Source organism: Callospermophilus lateralis, chromosome 5 (genome assembly GCF_048772815.1).
Source record: "Callospermophilus lateralis isolate mCalLat2 chromosome 5, mCalLat2.hap1, whole genome shotgun sequence".
Taxonomy (NCBI): Eukaryota; Metazoa; Chordata; class Mammalia; order Rodentia; family Sciuridae; genus Callospermophilus; species Callospermophilus lateralis.
In genome coordinates, this window is record NC_135309.1 from 159,306,389 (window position 1) to 159,328,247 (window position 21,859).

At 42.9% G+C, this 21,859-nt stretch overlaps 1 protein-coding gene across 2 annotated transcripts in view; it reads right to left on the reverse strand.

Moving 5' to 3' along the window:
* Window positions 1–10,305: 10,305 nt before the first annotated feature.
* Mtrr (5-methyltetrahydrofolate-homocysteine methyltransferase reductase) overlaps window positions 10,306–21,859 on the reverse strand; it is a 32,933-nt gene continuing 21,379 nt past the window's right edge. For both annotated transcript variants that reach the window (XM_076857483.1, XM_076857484.1), the window contains exons 10-15: window positions 20,987–21,029; window positions 19,897–20,083; window positions 17,388–17,506; window positions 15,909–16,001; window positions 15,610–15,792; window positions 10,306–13,607 (exon numbers count right to left, since the gene is read on the reverse strand). In XM_076857483.1, the coding sequence (XP_076713598.1) occupies window positions 13,463–13,607; window positions 15,610–15,792; window positions 15,909–16,001; window positions 17,388–17,506; window positions 19,897–20,083; window positions 20,987–21,029 (770 nt within the window). In that variant the 3' untranslated portion in view covers window positions 10,306–13,462. The remainder of the gene's footprint in view (window positions 13,608–15,609; window positions 15,793–15,908; window positions 16,002–17,387; window positions 17,507–19,896; window positions 20,084–20,986; window positions 21,030–21,859) is intronic.

Consider the following 21,859-nt stretch of genomic DNA (forward strand, 5'->3'; position numbering starts at 1 on the left):
CTCTTTATTGAACGTCATCTGTGGCTATAGAATCATGCCGGTTAACAAGTAAAAATAAATATTAAAATTAAAACGATATAAAGCAACATTTTAATTGCATTAACTCACTTATTAACAAAAGGGATTATACCTATATATCAGTCTGACATCCTAATAAGTTAAATTTCATGGTATGTTCTCAGTCCATAACTTCTAGATGTGGCCAACATTGATCTTCTTGTATTCGTATTCAATAAACATATGCCGAGATTTATTATCTTCAGCCATATTTAATTGAAAAACACTTCATCAAAAAGTTTTTTCACAATGTTCATCATCTCTAGCAATTAGAGAAATGCAAATCAAAACTACTCTATGATTTCATCTCACTCTGGTCAGAATGGCAGCTATTATGAAGACAAACATCAATAAGTGTTGGAGAGGATGTGGGGAAAAAGGTACACTCATACACTGCTGGTGGGACTGCAAATTGGTGCAGCCAATTTGGAAGCAGTATTGAGATTCCTTGGAAAACTGGGAATGGAACCACCATTTGACCCAGCTATCCCTCTCATTGGTCTATACCCAAAGGACTTAAAACAGCATACTACAGGGACACAGCCACATCAATGTTCATAGTAGCACAATTCACAATAGCTAAACTGTGGAGCCAACTTAGATGCCTTTCAGTGGATGAATGGATTAAAAAAAAGGTGGCATACATACACAATGGAATTTTACTCAGCAATAAAAGAGAATAAAATCATGGCATTTGCAGGTAAATAGAGGACATTGGAGAAGATAATGCTAAGTGAAGTTAGTCAATCCCAAAAAACAAATGCTGAATGTTTACTCTGATATAAGGAGGTTGACTCTTAGTGGGGTAGGGAGGAGGAGCATGGGAGGAACAGATGAATTCTAGATAAGGAAGAGGGGTGAGAGGGAAAGGGAGGGGGCAGGGGTTAGCAAGGATGGTGGAATGTGATAGACAGCATCATCCAAAGTACATGTATGAAGACATGAATTGATGTCTACATACTTTATATACAACCAGAGATATGAAAAATTGTGCTGTATATGTGTAATAAGAATTGTGATGCATTCCACTGTCATTTATTTTTTTAAATCAATTAAATTTTTTTTTCACATGACATAATAAATACATAGAGTTAGGAAAAGTCTCAAATGTGAGAATGAGTCTGTCAGAGATAAAACACATTTCACACTAAGTTCCAGAAATTGAAATGCTTATTTCTTCAGAATGATTTTAATGGTTTTCCAGTGTCTCCACAGCTGACGAATTTCCCCTCAGATGTTTTCACCAGGAAGTTCATCATGAATTTCTATAGTAAGTGGAAACTTCTAGAGTTTGTCTTTTGTCAAAAGAATTTGAGTATGGTGGTGCACACCGGTCATCCCAGTGATGGGCAAGGCTGAGGTAGGAGGATTGCAAGTTCAAGGCCAGTTTCAACAACTGAGGGAGGCCCTAAACAACCTGGTGAGACACTGTCTCAAAAGTTTAAAAAAAAAAAAATTTAAAAACTTAAAGGGCTGAGGATATGCTCAGTGGCTAACCACCTAGTCCTCCCCTGCCCCCAACAACACCACCAACAAACTAAGAATTTAGAAAATGGCTGAATGTTAACAAATGTGGAGGATGTTTACTTCTCTGCTTTAGAAGTGTCCCAACCTGGAGAAATAATCAAGACCTTCAAATATGCCCTGTGATTCCTTCTGGCAGGCAAGGCTGGCGTCTTCTATTCTGCTTGAAATCTGACATTATTTTCCTGTATAAACGCCCATTACTTGTATTTTTTTAATGCACAGTTAGCTGCTTCCTGCAACTCTTTTGTGCACTGATCTTCAAGGAACAATTTTAAAGTAGGAATTTCACTGTATCATTTTTAGGATTAATTCTAGCTTTTTGAATTTTTTTTTCTTTTATCTGATTTACTTGATTAAAAAAAATTATAGCAGAAAAATGCTCAGGGGAGAAAAAAATCCCCTAGAGCAGAGAATACTCCGGGTCCCACACTAATTCTCAGTTTCAAGGCACTTGAAGGTGGAGACCTACCCTCCGTCAGAACGTGCAGAGCATGAAGTAACTCGAGTTGCGTTTTCTTGGTGTTTATGATCTTTGCAACGTCATCTAAAACTGCGAACCTGGTCAAATGCAGGAACATATGGCCATGCTGGCTGGAGGCTGGGCTGAGCGGAAGCGGCGCTGACAGCGCTCACCCACTTACAGCACACTCAAAACAAGGGCCAGGTGCCCGGTCATTGCCAGCAGAATGCAAAACCGAGATGGCTACTTTGGGAGAAATCCAGCAATTTCTCGGAAATTAAAAGAAAAACAGCATAGGTCCCAGAAATCATATGCATCTACCCTGAGAACTGAAGAGTTCCCTTCACACAGTCATCTCCATGTTCACAGCTGCTGAATCACAATCGCCAAAAACCAGAAGCAGCCAAGATGTCCTTCTGCAGGGGAGGGATTAACATACTGAAGCCCACCCAGTGGAATCCTACTTAGCAAGGTCAAGGACCAGCCATCAATCCTCACCATGACGTGACACGGGGAATTTAAATGTACTTCACTAAGTGAAAGACACCGACCCAAAAAGCTACATGTTGTGTGATTCCAGTCACGTCACAGGATGCACGAGACAAAGGACAGGTGCAGAAGGGCACAAGAGCACCAAGGTTCTCCACACTTTGGAGAAATGGTTGACTCTAACACTGGATGGGGGAAGACACAAGGTAATCCTGGTGCATCTTGGAAGTTCTCAGAAACGAACAAATCACACATACGTTGGTACGTTACATGGCACACCAGAAACGAACAGACTGCTATTTATCAATGAAATGTTAATACAGGTGAAATGATATCTTCCAAAAAATTAAAGAAAGTTTGAAAGCCAAAGCCAAATGAACAAAGAAACAGCTCAAATCACAGCGACATAAGAGCCAATCTGAAAGACATCACTGTAGCTGGAGATGAGTCATTTGTGAAGTGGGTGCATACTATAACTCAAGCATTAAGTAAACACCTGTGAGTTCACACTCAAAGAAATGATTTAAAGATGCATAAAGTGGAATGAGACAAAGTTTACTTACAAAAGAATTAAAATATAACAGATGTAGATACCCCTCAGGGAGGTTCAACTGGTTCTCTCTCCTTGAATGTGGGCTGGACTCAGCGTGGTAGACGCCACCTTAACCATGTGATCAGGCTTAAGATCCCCAGTGATTGACTAACCAGGTATAACACACACCCTTGGGGTACAGCACTGAGATGTGCTCCTCTCTAAACCCCATAACCCATTCCACCCGTATTAACATTTAATTGATAAAATACGATGACCATCAGATAGCACAAATGGGAGACCTGTAGAGTTACCAGGGCTTTCAAAGCTTCAAGGCAAGGCTGGGCTCAGTGGCTCACACCTGTAATCCCAGGGGCTTGGGACCCGGAGGCCAGAGGTTCACAAGTTTGAAGCCAGCCTCAGCAACTTAGTGAGGCTCTAAGCAACTTGGTGAGACCCTGTCTCAAAATAAAAAATAAAAAGCCCTGGAGATGTGGCTCAGTGGTAAAACCATGGTTTCAATTCCCAGTACCAAAAACTAACAAAGTTTCAAGGTCAGGAAAGAAGATTAAGAAACTGTCAAAGACCAGAAGAGACCAAAGAGGCAATAGGACTAAATGCAACCTGAATCCCTGAATGGGGTCCTGGAACAGAAAATGTCAGTGGAAAAAGCGAAACTACCTGCCTCACGCCAAGATGCCCTGGGTTCAGTCCCCATCACCACCAAAAAAAAAAAAAAAAACAGTGAAATTGGAATAAAGCCTGGAGTTTTAATTTTTTTAAATCACATCAGAATTAATTCTACAATAATATTATTGTGTGGTCTAGTTAGCTATTAAATGTTATATGATGAATAGTCTAAATTATTATGATGCATCTTATCTAAACCATCTTTTCAAACTATATTTTCAAATCCTAGCAACACACTTGTTTAAAGTTTTTAAAAAGTAATTTAGGAATAATAGAATGTCTACCATCTCTAAGAATAACATTGACAGAAGATGTGCAAACCATGTAGGGATAAGATTATAAAATTGTACTGAAGGACATTACACAAGGTTTCATGAAATGGAGGCCAGTACTGCTTTGATGTGGCTACAGTATGACAAAGATTTGAACCCTTCCAAATCCTGTTGATTCAAGGCAATTTCAATGTAAAAATCTCACCAAAGTGTTTTAGTGAACTCAAAAAACTGATTTTAAAATGTACAAAGAATATCAAAGGCCTAAGAATAAATACCCCACAGGCTCCTTAGAAGGAGCAAGGTTATGTAGACTGTTAGGTCCACTTTGCCACTGAGCATGTGGCATTTAGGTATAATGTGTTCCGTGAATGAGAAGTTCCGTGGATGATAAGTTTTTTCATAACAGATCATGGACCTGGAGCCCAACAAAACTGGGCCTAAAACTGGTCTACACCACTCCTTACCCATGATCTTGGAGAACAGAGTTCTACTTTATAAGCCCAAGCCACCTCATCTGCAAAACTGGAACAAGAATCTCAAAGAATCTCAGCGACTGCCCGATGAGCCCTGAAGAGGTTTTCTGACACTGTGATTGACAATTGGGTTGACCAGCACCCTCACAGGAGCAGGGCCAAGTGATTTGAACTGGATTCTTTCTTCTGTGAATATGCCACTCCTTAGAACAGTGGGTGACAAAGTCTGGTACCTCCAACAGCATGTATAAATTCTAAAGAGAAATTGCTCAGACATAATAAAGTACACTCAACCTGTTTCAGCCAACTCAAGTTTAACAGTCTCTCTCCCACTAAAAGGATACTTTTAAAAATAAAAATTGTCCTAACTTAAGAAAACACATCAGGAACTCTAGTCATGAAAATTTAATGGGTGTCAAAAGCAGTATTTGGATTTCCATGAAATGTCAACCAACCACATTTAAAAAGAAAAATGTTAGCATTAAATAAAACATAAAGCCCAGAAGAGCTGATTTAGTGTCAGTATGAGAGCATCACTTCTGTTCACCATTGAGTCAATGCCCCTTCCAAGGGGGGAAGGCTGTCCTACCCATTCAAAAATTGCAAATATATTTAAATTATCTCAGTTTTCAGCTCTGATAGAAATAAGTCACTTTGATGTCCTCGCACACGAGGCAAAGCACACTGAGTGAGGCAGAGGACAAATCTGTGAACCACAGGAGAGAAATCAGAAGGAACGGGTCCTCAACACTGGGGACAGTCCCAAGGCCAATGGAGTGTTCCAGGGCATCCATCTCATCAAGAGAGGCTGAACTCATTCTGTTCTGGTTCTGGGCAGATCCAGTTTAAAACATGCATGTTCATGAACTCTGTCTCACATCTGAAATATTTATTGTGAATAGGAGCAAAATGAAAGGAGAACTTATGGGACCAGAGGTGATCCTAATCTATACCCTGGCTTCATTTTATAGAAGAAGAAAAAGGAGTGTTTATCATGCAGGAAACAGAAATTACATAAAAAATTGGTATCAAAGATCATAATGGTTTGTTCATATGTAGAGGTCAATGGATACCAGGAGTTATATACTTCAAGAGCTTTTCACAAATTAACTAATTTAACTTGCACAACAATGTGTGAGTTGCTGTCGTATTCAACGTTTAATGAGTGGGGCTCAGAGACATGGAATAACTTGTCCAAAGACACAAGCCTGGTGTGCAAGGTGGATTCCAAACGTGTGGCTGGGCCCAGGACCCATGCTCTTAACATTCCCTTCACAGAACTGTAATTCCTATGCTTCCAGCTCCAGACCTGCAAGCTTTCCTCCTGTCTGCACCACGATGCTTTTCAAACCCAACTTGAAGCAGAATTAAATTTTCTATCACTAAATGCACCACCCCATAATTGAAGTTTATCTAAATGGGAAAGAATTAAGTATTTAATTTCAGTAGGGAAGTAAATAAGAGTGGATAAAAAGCTAAGTACCCTCATGGTAAAATATGTCCAATATAAAAATAACTTTGAAGTGTAAGAAATGATGCTGTGCTTATAGAATTTAAAGCTTAAATTTATGAAATTTATTAATGTACTTAGGGTACCCTCCTAAGTATTCATTTTATCCATCTGACTGATTAAATGGAAGTATTTGGTGAGAACATTCTAAGAAAATTCAATTAAAGTAAAGTCATATGCAATGAAATAAATTCCTGGGATGAAGAAATAGGATCCTGCATTAGGCAAGATATTAAGCACATCTTAGAAGCCCAGCTTGCTGGGACCCCCAGGGCCTCTGAGGTCAGGGACAGTGGGTTACCCAGGCACTTGGAGGCAATGGGAAGCTGGAGGAGCACGTCGAAGCGGCAACGGAAAATCCAGGTTTGAGGCTCATTAAGGTGGTTGTTTATTTCTTAAGTATCAAGTTTTAAATTTATAAGTCACAATCTGGGTGCAGAGAAATGGAATGTCTTTGTTTCTTTCTTTTGCTCCTAAATCATTTAATCCAGGATAAATCATTAAGCCATCATTATTCACAACACTTCTGACACCAAATATACGGGGTTTGGGGGTTTGCCCTTCTCAGAACCAGTTCTCAGGTTTCCAGACACTGCAGACTGGGCGTCCGACATTCTGCCGGTAACAGAATTCCTGCAGACTCCACAAGTTAAGGGCTTGCTCCCACGAGACTGTCCCCCTGTAGGCATTAATGACAAGTTCCATGTTGTCACCTCTACTTCTGGCCAATTGATGATAAATCAGGGCTTCACACAGGCTCTCGTCTGCTACAACTGCTCACAGAACTGGGGAGAGCCCTGTACTTCACTACTGCTGGATTATTTTAAAGAATAAAACTCGTTAGGGTGAGGTGCAGGGGTGGGAAGGACTCTGTCAGAGCCTGAGTTCTCAGGCATGTCCTTCCAGCACCGATACGGGTCCACCAACCCAGCAGCCAAGGAACCCTGGCTTTGAGGTCTTTCATGGATTTCACCACATAGGAGTGACTGATTAAACACTGGCGAGAATCTCTAGCCCCTCTCCCCAGCTAAAAATTCCAACATGGGATCATGTCTTGGTCTTTCTAGAGAGCAGCCCTCATCCTGAAGTTATGTGCAGACTACCAAGAATGATCTCTTTAGAACACAGGTGCTTCTACTACCCAGGAAATTCCAAGGGACTAGGAGCTTTGTATCAGGAAACTGGGATAAAGGACCAGATATTAGAACATGAGACAGAAGGGAAGACAGCAGAGAAATCATAGCCCAGGAGGACCCTGATTACAATGGGCCAATTACGGTTCTAAGTAAAGTCTTCATATACTTTTTCCTTTAACCCCAGACAAGCCCCTGAAACAAATGTCCTTCCATTCTTGTTACAAAGAAAAACCTGGGATGCTGTGGGGGCTGGGGGCAGGAAACTGCAGGCTCTCTGTTTTGAAAGGTGTGATTCTCAGGTCCTGCGCTAGCTCACCTTGAAAATCAGCCCAGCTCACACCTTCCTCTGGGGGCACACTCCTTCTCTAAGGTGCAAGACTTGGAAAAGGCACCACTGCTGGATTTCAGCCCTGTGCATTCCCTTGGCCAAGCATCTCTGGATGGCCCACCTGGTAATCATGCATGGAAGTCCAGGCACAATGGAGATCCACCCTTCTGAGAAACTCTGGCATTTACACTTAGAAAGTCTCTTACCAGGTAATTTGATTTCTCTGGGGTGATTCTGGATTTCTCTTCCAAGTGGCTTCTCCACTTCTCTGTGCCTTGCCTTCTCCCTGGGAGGCATCTTCTGTGCCTGGACAGGCTTCTGCTACCCCCAGGTGTGCTGCCTAGCTTCTATTCCATTATACCTGCCCCAGGTGGCTCCAGGTGCCTGGTAGCCATGGCTACCAAGCCCACAACCCCTGCCATAGCCTCTGGCTAATAGCCTCTTAATAGGACGACGGCCAGCGTCTCACTGGGGATTTCTTCTTCCTTCCCAGGAGGATGTCAGCCACCCTAAAACTTAAAGTCTCAAATAGTTAGTGAATAACAAAACATATACAGTAAGAAATATATTTACAAAAGCAAAGCCCCTGGTAGATCTAGTCCACATGGGAGCTGGAACCAGACAAAGAAAAGATGGCTTGGGTGGTTTATTTAAGGGGGTACATCAAAGGCAGGGATAAGGTTTCAAGGCTGGAGTCTTGCTTCCTGTTGTCTTGCAGTCAGCAGGTTGATTGGCATCTTGGCAGGTCATACCCATCTCAGGTGCTGTGTGGGATCTCTGGCAGAGCTTGAGGAGGAAGTTCACCTGCATCACAGTCATTCCCTGTGGGGGTGCCACAGGGAGTTCCCAGTGCCAGATTTATCCCCTCACTAGGCTACCAGGTACAACATAGTCCACACACAGCCCATGAACAGCTGGTGACAGTCTCTGGTATTCATGAGCCCACAGACCTGCCTTCGTTTGTCTACTGGCCCTTTTGAAACCTTCGCAGACCAGTTCTCCCTGCCCAGGCCATGATGATATCCACAGCCTTCTCTGCAGATTGGGCTGGAGGCTGACCATAAATTGCCTTCAGTCACGGCACCTGGGTGTGTGTTTATAAAAAGACTTCATGGCATGGTAAAAGGCTCAGAGAAGGTTGGTACAGTACAATTATCAAAAATGATGAGAAAAAGGGAAAGCGTAAGGAAAGAATGAGCTTGCCAATTGCCCATTAACTGCAACTAAACATACATTACTTCTAATCATTGGAAAAAGGAAGATTAAGAAGGAAGTTTACATTTATTGCTTATTCATCTGATCATTATGAATGGCTTAAATTTTTTGCTATTGTCTTATATATTAAAATAAAAATTCTACACACATATTTATTCTGTTTCTTTGATCACATAAGACTATTTTTATTTTAACAAGTTTGCCATGATCTTTCTTTATTCTTTGTGTTACCATATAAATTTCAGAATATGCATGCTGATTTCCAAAAGAAAACAAATAACTTGCTAAGATTTGATTGAGGGTATATTAACTCTATAGATCTACCTGGCAAGACTTGACTTCTTAACTATACTGAGTTTTCCAATTTATGAACATGGATTCATACCATTTATTTCATGTTTTCCTTCATTTCCATCATCACTAACATTTTGTAGCTTTCAATATATAATTTCTGTACATCTTTTGTTAAATTTATTACTGGGTAGTCGGTACTTTGGTGTCTGATTGGTTATGTGTGTTAGCTTGACTGGGTTAAGGGATGCTCAGAAAGTGGTAAAACATTATTTCTAGATGAGTATGTGAGGGTGCTTTTGAAGAGATTAGCATTTGAACTTGTGGACTGAGCAAAGATCACCCTCACCAATGTGCGGGGGGCACCTTCCAATCCTACAGAGCTCAACAGAACGAAAAGGCTGAGGAAGGGCAAATTTCCTCTCTGCTCGAGCCTCCTGTCCTTTGGATACTGAGATGTTGGCACTGCTCCTTGCTCCCTGGACTTTGACTAAAACTGAAACAACCTGATGGGCTCTCCTGGGCCTTCTGCTTATAAATGGCAGATTGCAGGATACCTCAGCCTCGGTAAAATTGTATGAGCAGCCCCTTAGTAAATCCCTGTGTATCTGTTATGGTATGGGTCTGAAATGTCCCCCCAAGTCTCATGTGTTGAAAGCATGGTCCCCAATGCAGTAAGGTTTAGAGATGAGGCTTTTAGGCTATGACAGGGTCATGAGGTTTCTGACCTCTTTAGTGGATTAATCTATGAAATGGATTAAGTGCTGAATGGACTACTGGAGGTGGGATGTCGTGGAGACAGTAGGTCACTAGGGGCTTGTCCTGGAAGGGTGACTTTCCCTCCAGCCTTGCCTCTTCTGTCTTCTCTCTCTCCTTCCTGGCCAATAGGACCTGAGTAGAGTTGCTCTGCCACAGCCTTCTGCTGTTATGTTCTGCCTTGGAGCCAGATGACCATGAAACAATCAGCCAAAATAGACCTTTCCCCCTCCAAGTTGTTCTTGTCAGGTATATCATCACAGCAACGACAAGATGACTAACACACTATTGACCTATCTATCTACCTACCTATCCACCTACCTACTCATCCATCCACCCACCCATCATCCATCCTTTGGGTTCCAATTCCCTGGAAAGCCTAGACTAATACAGTGCTATTATAAATAGTATTTTATTTTCTAATTATTTGTTGCTAGTACCTAGAAATAAAATTCAAGTTTGTGTATTGACCTTGCACACAACAATCTTGCAACAGTTTGACTACAGATTTTATTTTCTACAATTATGTAAATAATAACATGAATAATGACAATTACGCTTTTCCTTTTCTATTAATATATATTATTTCCTTTTCTTATCATATCCCACTGGCAATGTCTTGTGTGCCAATGACTGAAGCCATGATAGCAGACATTCTTGTTTTGTTCCAAACCTAAGTAAAAGTAAGCGTGCACTAGGTATGTGGGGAGCTATAAGATATCTATCAGTAAAATGTACTAAGTCAAAGAAGTTCCTAGTTTATAAAGTATTTTTTATCAAGAATGAAAAATTGAACTTCACCATGTTTTTTTCTCCATCTATTTAGAGCAGAAGACTACAAACTATGGGCCATGGTGATCTAATCCTTCGAGCTATCTCATCTCCTAAGTGGTTCCCGGGCTGCTTCCGCTTAGTCTCAACTGCGATAGCCAAAGCTGGCCCTTTATGAGATGAGGGGGTCATGCTGCTTCTGGGTCCGGCAGCCTTCTCCTCACTCATGTGAAAGCCAAGCTCCCACGGTGGCCTCGAGGCCAGACACCACCAGGCCTCCCGTTTCTTTCCACACACAGGGCTTATTGCTCTTCCCACTTGCGGCTCTGTCTACACCCACTGCCCTCCTCGCTGTTCCTCTAATTCTCCAGGGAGTTCTCCCCCTGCATGAGGACATCAAAACTCTTACAAGTAAGGAGTAGAAAGATCAGTAGAGGGAAGGGAACAGGGGATGGGAGGAAGGAAGGAGAAATAGTGAGGACTGAATTAGAACAAATTATATTCCATGCCTTAATAATTATGTCATAACATACTCTATTACCACGTGTAACTGAGAACCAATTTAAAAAAAAAAAAAAAAAGTTAGCTCGTTGGTCCAGAAAACCTTCTGAAACTTATCCTCAACACTATCACACACCCTAAACCCCTGATCTTTCTCCACAGCATTAACTACCTTCTCAGACACCGTGTGATATGCACCTAGTCATTATTTCACCCCTCTCCTCCACCTAAGAACATAAGCTCCCTGAGAACAGGTGTGTCATCTGCTGCAGTCATGACAGTACCCACAGCACTGAGCCGTACCTGGCAGAACAGGCCCAAATCCTTGTGCAGTGAAATCCCCCCAGATACTGCTCTGCCTGCATCTATGTGTACATGTACTACTTTAAATCATCAAGCCTTTGTACATATTTAAAATTCTTCCTTGATATAAGAGAGTCAGTAAACAATGTTTTAGTTTATGCAATTAGGTCTGCCTTCATGGCCCAATTCATGGTCAACTTTTAAAAATGTTTCAAGTCTTCAACATACAAACTGGGTGCCCAGTTTGTGGGATGCAGCTAGTATTTAGTTTCCTCATGGTAAAACTCAACTTCTCTAAGGATCTGGTAGTTCAGTATATTTCACACATGCTACAAGTCTGTGCCACAGACGGGCATCCTCTATTGCAGTGAGAACACTCATCAGGACAGCCATATTGTAGAATTGACCACAATAAGCTCCTCTGATTATACAATCACTGATCAGTGTGATAAATGTTACTGAAAATAATGGGAACAATCGTGACTTGTTACAATAAGGCATTTGAACATGGCCTCATTCTTAACACCGGTGAAATCTAAGGTATAGAAATTGGATATAATCGCATACTCCCTACCCTTACACAAACAAGGTCAAAAACTACCTAGCAAGACCCAGGGACTGGTGCCTGAGCCCCACTTCTAAAATAGCTCTGTTTAGCTACTGGGTTAGAGGATGACTCATAGTGATAAAAGGAATAAAACCTCATCCCTAAAATAGTCAGTCTTGAATAAGTGTGGCAGGATCACCTGAAGAGATGGCTGGAGTTTCTTCAAGCTTATACAATGGGTTGTTGGACTGTCTGATGCCTGATTGCTCATGTATCTTTGTTCAATAAATATCCTTCTGTATGGCAGCATTTCAATTGAAATCTGCTTTCCAGCTGGTAAGACCATGAGGAGCAGCTGATCAATAGCACCTGAACTTGTCATCCAACAGGATTTACAAACAGCCTGAACCTTCTACATAAAGAATTGGCCTGTGTTGATTTCCAACAGCAACCATGACTGACCTTTTGTCAGGCTCTCCTTCTGGATAGGTTTTGGGTCATGGATTTACAGACGATATCTGCAGGCAGATATATCTGATAGTTGTATCTTCCAGCAGCTATTAGTAAGGAGCACTGCCCTTTGTCCCTTTTAATGTTTTGCCTCAAGTCTCATCTTGGTTGACGTATATAACCTACACATATAATTGTGTGCACAGCAGAGTATTTGCTTGGTATGTTTTCCAACCTCTTGTTTTTTAGATTGGTTTCTATTATATTGCATATGCTAAGCTATTAAATAAAGATAATAAATACTAAAGCCCAGAAAAAAGTTTATCATACCCTTTTTTTGTTTGTTTGATAAATTTTAAGAAGGAATCTGAACTAAAGAAATCTAAAATATACAAGGCTACTAACAAAGTCAGTATTTTAAGCCTAGGCAATAGTTCAAGTGATATCATGGAGGAAAAACCAATCATTTGGAAAAATTTGTCCCTGTATTCTGGAACTGTGATACTAAAAATAATTGTGATAAAAAACATCAGAGACCAGAGTAGAATTTCAAAATATATCTCAAATTTCTAGCAACCATAAATAACAACATTATTATAGGGGATTACCTTAAAATATTTTTATGAGAAATATAGTTTTGGTAATAAGCAACCATTTGATAATTACATAAACATGCAACAAACATACTCTACATGTGTAATTTAAATAAATGAATAAAATATCCTTTATGATTGTACTTCATATAAAAGCAATAAATTACTTTTCCATTACTTAATAAAATATTGGCAAGGTAAGTTCACAGAGTTGTGCAGTGAATCTACTGCCAGATGCAGCACCCGGAAGCCCTCGCACACAGACCTGGAGCCCCATGAAGGTGCGAGGTCTCCAGGTGCAGAGGCACTGGTGAACAAATATGGGCTGCCCCTCAGCTGTGGGCACTTTGGTGAGGGTCAGACACAGGAGGAGAGTAGGTGGGAGATGGGTAAGACCACATCAGCTTCTCTCGCCATTCCAAGTGATCGCTCTCTACTTCACCTCCTCCAAGAAATAGTCTCAAAAATTATTTAAAAATCTAAAATCTCACTTTCAGTAAAATAGCTGTTTAGTATTTTCAGCGAAAAATGCTTCATCTTCCTCCTTTAATCTCCACTTTATGACCAAATGTCCTGAAGATACCGTTTTTCTTCTTTTAAAGTTGCCAAGGTTTTCATTGCTTCCAGTTTGTCAACTCCAGCTTCTTTGCTTATTATTTCCACAAGGGCATCATTTACATCCTTGGCCATATTCTTAGCATCTCTAGAAAAGAAGGTAACAGCACCCTTTGTCAACAGAGCCGTCACGCGCTCCCCACTTCACGCCCAGTCGGCCCCTTGCTGCAGCCTCTTGGTCCCCCTCATTCTCTCCCCCATTTCCCAGGTCTTCCCGCCTGCCCACCCCACACCAGGCCTTCCCGGACAGCCACCGTTCCACATCACAGCGCAGACCACGTGGCTCCACGGCTAACAGCCACCACAGGCTTCCCTGCCGCAGCCTGGGCTCAAGCCCACGGCTCGCCTCAGCCAGGCGCCCAGCAGCCTGTGGTCTTGAAGGAGGCCAGCCGCGGTCACCGAGGCCCTCCCTGAGCGCTTCAAGGTGCTCACGCTGGTGCTACGGAGACGGGGAGGCCTCCTAAGCACTCCTCTGTGCCCTGCAGAAAGCTTCCCGGGCTTTCCCAAGAGGACAGGCTGCTGAGGGCAGGAAGCCTCCCGCCCTCCCCATGTCTATTCTTCAGTGTGGCCAACTCCACAGGCACTCCTACGTCGGCCAGAGGAAGGACACCGCGGCCAGGACGCTGGCATGCTGAAGTGTCTGGAATGGAGCCTGCCCTGGCCAACAACAGAACTCCTCGAGGAGTCTCTAAGGAGCCACCTTGCCATTCTTATCGCGCTCTCCTGTCAACTGCTCCCCAGAGCTGCCTCCCCAGGGCTCTGCCCTCGCTCACCTCTTGCTGCCAGCCCTGCAGCTGCGCTGTCACCTCTCTCTCACCCATGACCTCGCGTGCCTCCTCCCTGGGAGGATCCCCTGCTCCCTGCTCAGTGTCCCTTGCTCCGCCCCATCTGCTCATCACTGTTAAAAGCCGAGGAGATTCATTGTGAACCCTTGTCTCTGGACACTGCTGTTAATGCCTTGTGTCTCCCCGACTGGGGTGACAAACAAAGCACCAGTGACCAGAAGAGCTGCTCACAGAACATATTTTAGGAGACTGAACACCTGTGCTCTTCTCCAAGTTCTCAGCTGCAGTTCTCTGAACACCTGTACAGATGACTCAGTTTGTACTATTTACACGTGTCTCCAAATTCGAGCCTGTATCTGAACACCGATGGATCCATCCTCTGTGAAGAGGATGAAAACCAAGACCCTCGCTGAATTCACCTGAAAACGTAAACAGGCACAATGTCCAGGGCTCCTGCAGTGCTTTCCAACTGAGTCACAATCTACTCACAGGTCATGGGATCAAAAGCCATGGAAGCCAAAGGAAGCCAAAGCAGCTGTACTTTTTTCTTAAACAGTAAATATTAAAAAATGGAAAAAAAATCATGATATATGTCTCAAAAGAAAGTAGAAAACTGCTATTTCATCAAACCTGTTTAAATTATATGTATTTTGGGTCACTTTGACAGTACCTCATCTTATATATTAATTAAAAAAAAAAACAGTCTGACTCAGTCACTTAGAGACGTGTTAAATGCTAAATATACGTATGTTAGGATGAGAGTAAATTTGTGACCTCAAAACTACTTTTTAATCAGCAGGAATTTGTTGAGTTTCATGACAACGGGTAGTTAATTTTTTTTAAAGAATTTTTTCTGACAATCTTGGGTTTCTACAATAGATCTTGCCTCAGAAAATGGGTGAAACTTAATAACATAAGAACGATTCCCAGCTTATGTCAATGTTAACACCACAAAGTATGCCTTGGAAAAAAAGGATCCTAATATGTAAAACCACATTCTCTCAGTGAAAATAACACTTTCCCCCATTTAGCCCAATGGTGAGACCACAAACTTATCCACCACAAAGTCAATCTGGAGAAACAATGTCTTCATGTGAACTGAACTTGAGAGCCTCGCGTGTCTTGACTGACAGCGCGCATGCACCGTCACCGTCACCTCCTGGTTCTGACAACCTCTTGGCTGTGGAACGTGTGCTGACCTACTCCTGTGCTCAAGAACCAGACAGCTCGGCCCCGCCACCTGGACGGCGGCCTCTCCGTCCCCTGCTCCTTCCTGTCTGGCACTCAAGCACACTGGACACGTACCCGCACACGTACAGGCAGCCCTTCTCGTGCAGCAGGATCCTGGCCACCTGCGGGCCGTAAAGCTGGAGGCTGTCCTGCACGTACTTGACTGGGGCTTCCTCCTCCTGCAGGGCAGCATCTCTTGAGAAGGAGACCTTCAGATGAGTCAGAACCCCACGCTGCAGGAAATGCCTGAGCTCGTCTCTGAAATACAACACATCACAGATCACTGGAGGGGAGAGTTACAAGGTGGAAGAAGGCTGAATATTAGAAGCGTACACTCAGTGGCTGCGTGTCACAACAGAGGAAGTGCACAGTACCTGAACAAATAGTCCCTGTCCTTGTGTCTGCAGCCAAAAAACAACCACATTGCTCCAAAATTTCCCTCTGGGTACTGTTCTTGTAGTTTCGCTCTAAGAGAAAAAGAAAGTTGAGATGTGTAATATAAAGGACGCAGAACAAATCTCCATCAGAAAAGACCACCAGCAAACTCGAGTGTACAGAGTGCACCTATGCAGTCATTCAAAGGTCACCCATTCGGACAACACTGACTATGGTTGAGATCTCCACTATTTTGTCACGCTGGAGATCCAACCCAAGTCTGTGCACATGCTAGGCCAATGCTCTACCACCGAGCCATATCCCTGTCCTGGTTTGGATCTCAAGTGTCCACCAAAGACCACGTGCTAGAGGCTTGATCCCTGGGGTGACACAATGGGAGGTGGCAGAACTTTCAGAGGAGAAGGTCTTTCAGTCATTGGGGGTATGCCTCTAAAGGGGACCACAGGACTCATCCCTCCTTCTTCCTCTTTTGCTTCCTGGCAGGAGGTGGGCAGTTTTGTCTCACCACACGTGTGCCATGACATACACAGAGCCAACCATGACAGCTGTGGTCCAAGTTGGTTATCTCACATTTCATCACAGTGTGCTGAGAACTGCCTGACACGTTTCACTGCCACTGAACCGGCTGCCAGTGTCCATGCAGCAGACACCACAACACGGAAGCATGTCTCGGTGGATACCCCTGAATCACATGTGACTACAACAACAGGGTAATTCAAAGAGCACCCTGTGCCATTACAATAATTTCTACCTTAAATAACATTTGTAGCAAACTTAATGTCTGAGATAATTCTTACTGGTTGGAAAAGTTGCACAGGGCATAAGAGGTAGAATGCATAAAAGCCAGTTAGGAGAAGACACAGCAGTGAGCCCAAGTGCACCTCCCACTGCACTCCTGCAATCTCAAGGGAACAACTGTAGCACCACAATGGCCATGCAAAGGACACTTCTCTGCGTGAAGGGAGCACATGGGAGAGCCCGCGCCAACTCACGGCATGGAGACCAGCGTGCCTGCTTTACAGCCAGCAGTTCCGTTCTGAGTTAATATCACTCTGTTGAAATGTGCTGGTGCCTGACGTCTAACTAAATCTGTTAACTGCCAATTTCATCCAGAAACAGGAGGAAAGCCTGAACCACACCACAGTATGAAAGTGTGCCTGAAATTCAGCCCCAAGTACATGTGCTGTACACCACAGTGCAGCTGAAGACATAACCGAAGTGTCACAGCAAAGCAGGAAGCCCCAATCTGAAGCAAACTCTGTGAAACATACTGTGTTTACTTTTTTCATGGTGACAGATGCTTATGCTGTCACACATCTGATAACGATTTTTAAAAGAAAAAATTTACGACCAAAGTTCAATTATTCTAAAAACTACTGATGAAATACAAGAGACTATTATATTTCTGCCCTGAATCCCAAGGGGTACATTTCTCCACCAGCAAAACAAGCACATACCTATGCTGCAGGAACCCAATAAAGGGGGCGACGCCGGTTCCGGGGCCCACCATGATGATGGGGGTGGAGGGGTCTGCCGGCAAATGGAAGGAGTTTGTTGCTCGAGGAGAGATGGATATCTGGAATGTTAAACCAACTGTGGTGAGTTTGAAAGAAAACCAGGCAAGAACGTATAACCAAGGCGATCTCTGCTAAGGAAATCAGAAAGTGCAAAGCCCCCCCTTATAAAGCACCATTAATAGAGCTTATTGGAACCATGAACACATTTGTCACTATAGAGAAATAAACACTTGTCTTGCAAATTTCTTCTCTATTCATATTGAAAAGTTTTTTAAATGACATGATATTTTTTAGAATGAGACAACTACTTTTCAAGGCCCAGGGATCAGATTTGCTTTTTAGTAGGTAATAAATCATATGTATTATGCAGAAAACTTGGTGCATATGTATTATGCACCAAAACTCTAAGGACACGATTTTTCATGCCTGCACATGAAAGCCCACTGACGATGACAACAAGATGTAGTCATAAGCTATACTAAAAACAAGGAACCAAAAACACACACTTAGGACCACTTCAAAGACCATTCAGAACTACTGTTGTGGAGTTCCACATCCAATATTACCCAGAGTTATGATTTTGTAAAACTACCAACACAAGTGATGCAGTAAACAAAATCCTTTTTTTTAAAAAAAAAAATTTTTGAAGATTTTCCTTCAAATCATGTGCCAGACACTTTGGAAGGAATCAGTCTGCAAAGAGGTTCCCCTGTCATGCAAAAGGCACACTGAGTAACACTGAGGTTCCATGGCACCCAACGTGGTGGCAGTAGTGTTATTCCAATTTGCCATGCAAAGACCACAGGAAGCTCTTGAGGAGCCTGAACACACGCCTTCTCAGTGGAAGGCTAGCAGAGCTATGTCTAATTATTGTTCTTATTATTCAGTTCTTATGAAACCGAATCCGCAATTCCATTAGCCTAATTCACTTATTTAACAATTCTACCGCAGGGATTCAACATGGCAATTTGGCAAGCACTAGAGACCCACCCAGAATGGCATCCCTGCCTGGTCACGCCTATCCTACAGCAGAAAAGACAAAGAGAGGCAAGCAACACCAAGACATCTGGAATCATCTCACATGCCCTCTTTGTTCACAGGGGAGTGGGAGAGGGTCCCCTCCTCCCTATGACAGAACTGTGGGAAGGGGATAATTCTGTAAATAACGGTATAATCTGCCACGGAGGGGGAATGTGTCTTGGGTCAAAGGCCAACATTTCCTACACTCTAATAAAACAGTGGTGTTACTAAGCATGACGAAACTGTATCCTTTCCCTCTGTGCCTAGGTGCCGGCACATTGGCATGCTGAGCAGTCTATAAAAATCGGTTAAACAGACAAAGGAGGAGGGAGAGGCAGGTGGGAGAAACACCTCCAACAGGCCCCGAGCTTACAGCGCTTGTCCTGAGCTATGGACTGTTAACTTTCTGGAGACCATCTGCTATTTTTACACAATCATGAAGTGGCATTTTTATGTCAGTACTAGCACTTGTTTTCATAAAAGAGACAGTTTGAGTTTCCTACTATTTGTTGAGGAATGATGAGTCCATCAAGTTTAATGAACACTGTGAAGCAGTTCTGTTCCGGGCAGCGGATGGGAAACACCCAGTGAAGGGGCAGATGCCAGGGCAGTCTTCCCTCGGCCCTCCTGAGCATATGCCCTAAGGTCTCCAAACGTCCCCACCCCAGGAAATCAAAGAAAGCACACGGGTCACACACCACACTGACTTCTTCATTATCACGAAGACCGAAGGCTTCACGGGGAAGCCTGAAGTGTTACTTCAGCCATCCTTTGAGCAAAGGCGGAAGACTTTAAATTGTTCTGTGTGCGTGTGGTTCCAAATGAGATGATGCCGAGTGCTGTCACTCAGATGTTACTAAGTCCCAGCATAAATGTGTTCATAACATGTCCATAGCACTGTATCAATCCTTTCCTCCTAGGTGTTTTAAAAGTGCTTTCCCACCATAACTTTTCCCAATAATAGCAGAGATTCAAATCCCACACACCACAATGACAAAAGGGGAGAAACGGGGACAGGGGAAATCCTAATGCTACAAGGCAGAGAATACCCAGCTACTCCTCGGCACGGGATGCAGGCTCTGCATGATGTCAAGCGCAGCTGCCCTTCCCCACCCTCCCTACGCTCCCTGCCAGGGTATGCACACAGGTCTCTCCACAGCGAGGACAGACAAGGAAGGACAGACTAAAGAAAGCTAATGCTTTCAATGTTGAGGAAACATGGACTCACTAAGAGTGAGTGGAAGTGAACAGTGCTATTCTGCCTCCCAACAGACATTTTAAAACTCAAGCACAGCACCCACTTTCTTAGCAGTGATGTAAGGGCAATGGACAGTGCAGAGAGGACGTCCCTGTGTGCAAGGTATCAATATTTGTTCATATATAGCAAAGACAACTTTAGCAAAGCTAAAATTCACTCTTTATTTAGTACCTTAGGAGCCAGGGCTTCTCTGCCATCTGCAGGAGACGCCTGAGTGTTTGGCTGAAGAATCGAGGCAACCAGCTTGGCCAGCCAGCCTGTGCACACGCCCTTCCGCAAAACCACCGCTGTAGTGTTGGAGGCGAACTCCACAATGTTAAAAATAAAATGAAGCCTTCCAGGGTGAAATAAGCCTGAGCTGCAAAGACACAGGGTAACTGATTTCCGCATGAGGACTGATACATGTGGGCCAAGTTCATCCTGATTTTTACTGCAGCGGGGGACAGTTCCTCAGGGGCTCTGAGCAACCTCAACTCCTCAGGGAAGAACAGTGCTTCTTCCTTGACCCTCTATCCCGCCACCCATTCTGCAATATCATTCAGCAAAGTTTCTAGTTTTATTTGCTTGTCTTCAATACGAGATAAGATTTATAAAAATGAGATGCCTTAAGGGTTTTCATGTAAAAGATTAATTTCTGCAGTCTCTATAAAGACCTTTTACCATATAAACACAGATAAATCCTGAGGAACATCCCATATATTATTAATATTGATAAAATTTGAAAGTAACTAAAATCTATACACTCAGAAAACTAAAAATTCAAAGAGAAAAACCTTTAAAATATATTTCCAAAAGCAAAAAATATTTCTCATCATGTTCTGTTAAATGCTAAATAATCTATTCTTGTGCTGTCACTGAGGAGCAGCAGGGAGAACCCAGGGGGAAATCCAAGGGGCCCTAAGAGGGGAGGAGGTGGAGCAGGGAGGTGGTCAGTCCTCTGTGCCTTGCTCACCACACATGTCCTGCAGGTGGACTCTCTTCCCTGCCCTCCGCTGTCACCCAGGGGACGGGAGGGCCCAGAGGCCTACTGCCCTGAGGGAGGAAACATCGGCAGATGACAGGAAGCCACCTGAGGTTCTTCAACGTGGGCTCCTGGAGGCCTGGAGTCCTATAGCTCCTCCTCTTCATGCCTCACCACGCCTGGCTCATCTTTCACAAGAAGATTAAGTTTCCACTGAATGAATTAGCAGTCACCAAGGATTGGAAGTCTGAGTTTCATAAATTTTGGGGAAAGATGCTATATGTTAACAAATATTAATACCTTGCACATGAATACGGTCTGGGCTGGAGTTTAGGAAGATGTTCTAGAAAAAAAATAAGCAATTATCAATTCACTATTATGGAAAATAACCTCGTTAAAAAAAATTAAGACCTAAAATTGATTCCTGTTTTGAGAGTATCTGAAATAATTTACATTATATTTTTAAGTCATATTTTATAGCTCTATAAATTTATTGTGTCTAACTAAAAAGTAACTAAGTTTTCCCCTTCTAATTTCATATGTGCATTGCCTTACTTTGAAATAAAGTTATTTCTACCAATATGCTGGTTTGATAAACCAAAAGATACTAGAAATAAGGTCCACAAATGGGCTTCAGAATTAAGGCACTAATTAAGTTTTTTTTCTTTTGTACTGTGGATTGAACCCAGGGGCTCTCTACCACTGAACTACATACCCAGCCCTTTTTATTCCTTGAGACAGGACCTAAGCTACTTAGGGACTCACTGAGTTTCTGAGGCTGGCCTAGAACCCGAGATTCTTCTGCTTTGGTCTCCCAAGTCACTGGAATTACAGGTGTGCACCACCACACCAGGTGCTAAACTTCACATGTATGTACAATTTTTCTCATGAGAGGTGTCCAGAGTTTTCAGGATCAAATAAAGTCAAGATCTCAAAAGAATCAAAGACCACTATTGCAAGGATTATTGAAAATACTTAAGGCAGATAAATAGTTTAAAAAGGAAATGTGAGGCTGGGGCTGGGGCTCAGTGGTAGAGCACTTGCCTTGCACAAACGAGGCACTGGGTTTGATCCTCAGCACCATATGAAAGATAAAAATATTGGGTCCATCTACAACTTAAAACAACAACAACAAAGGAAATGTATTCATACAATTAAAAAACAAGTGCTTAT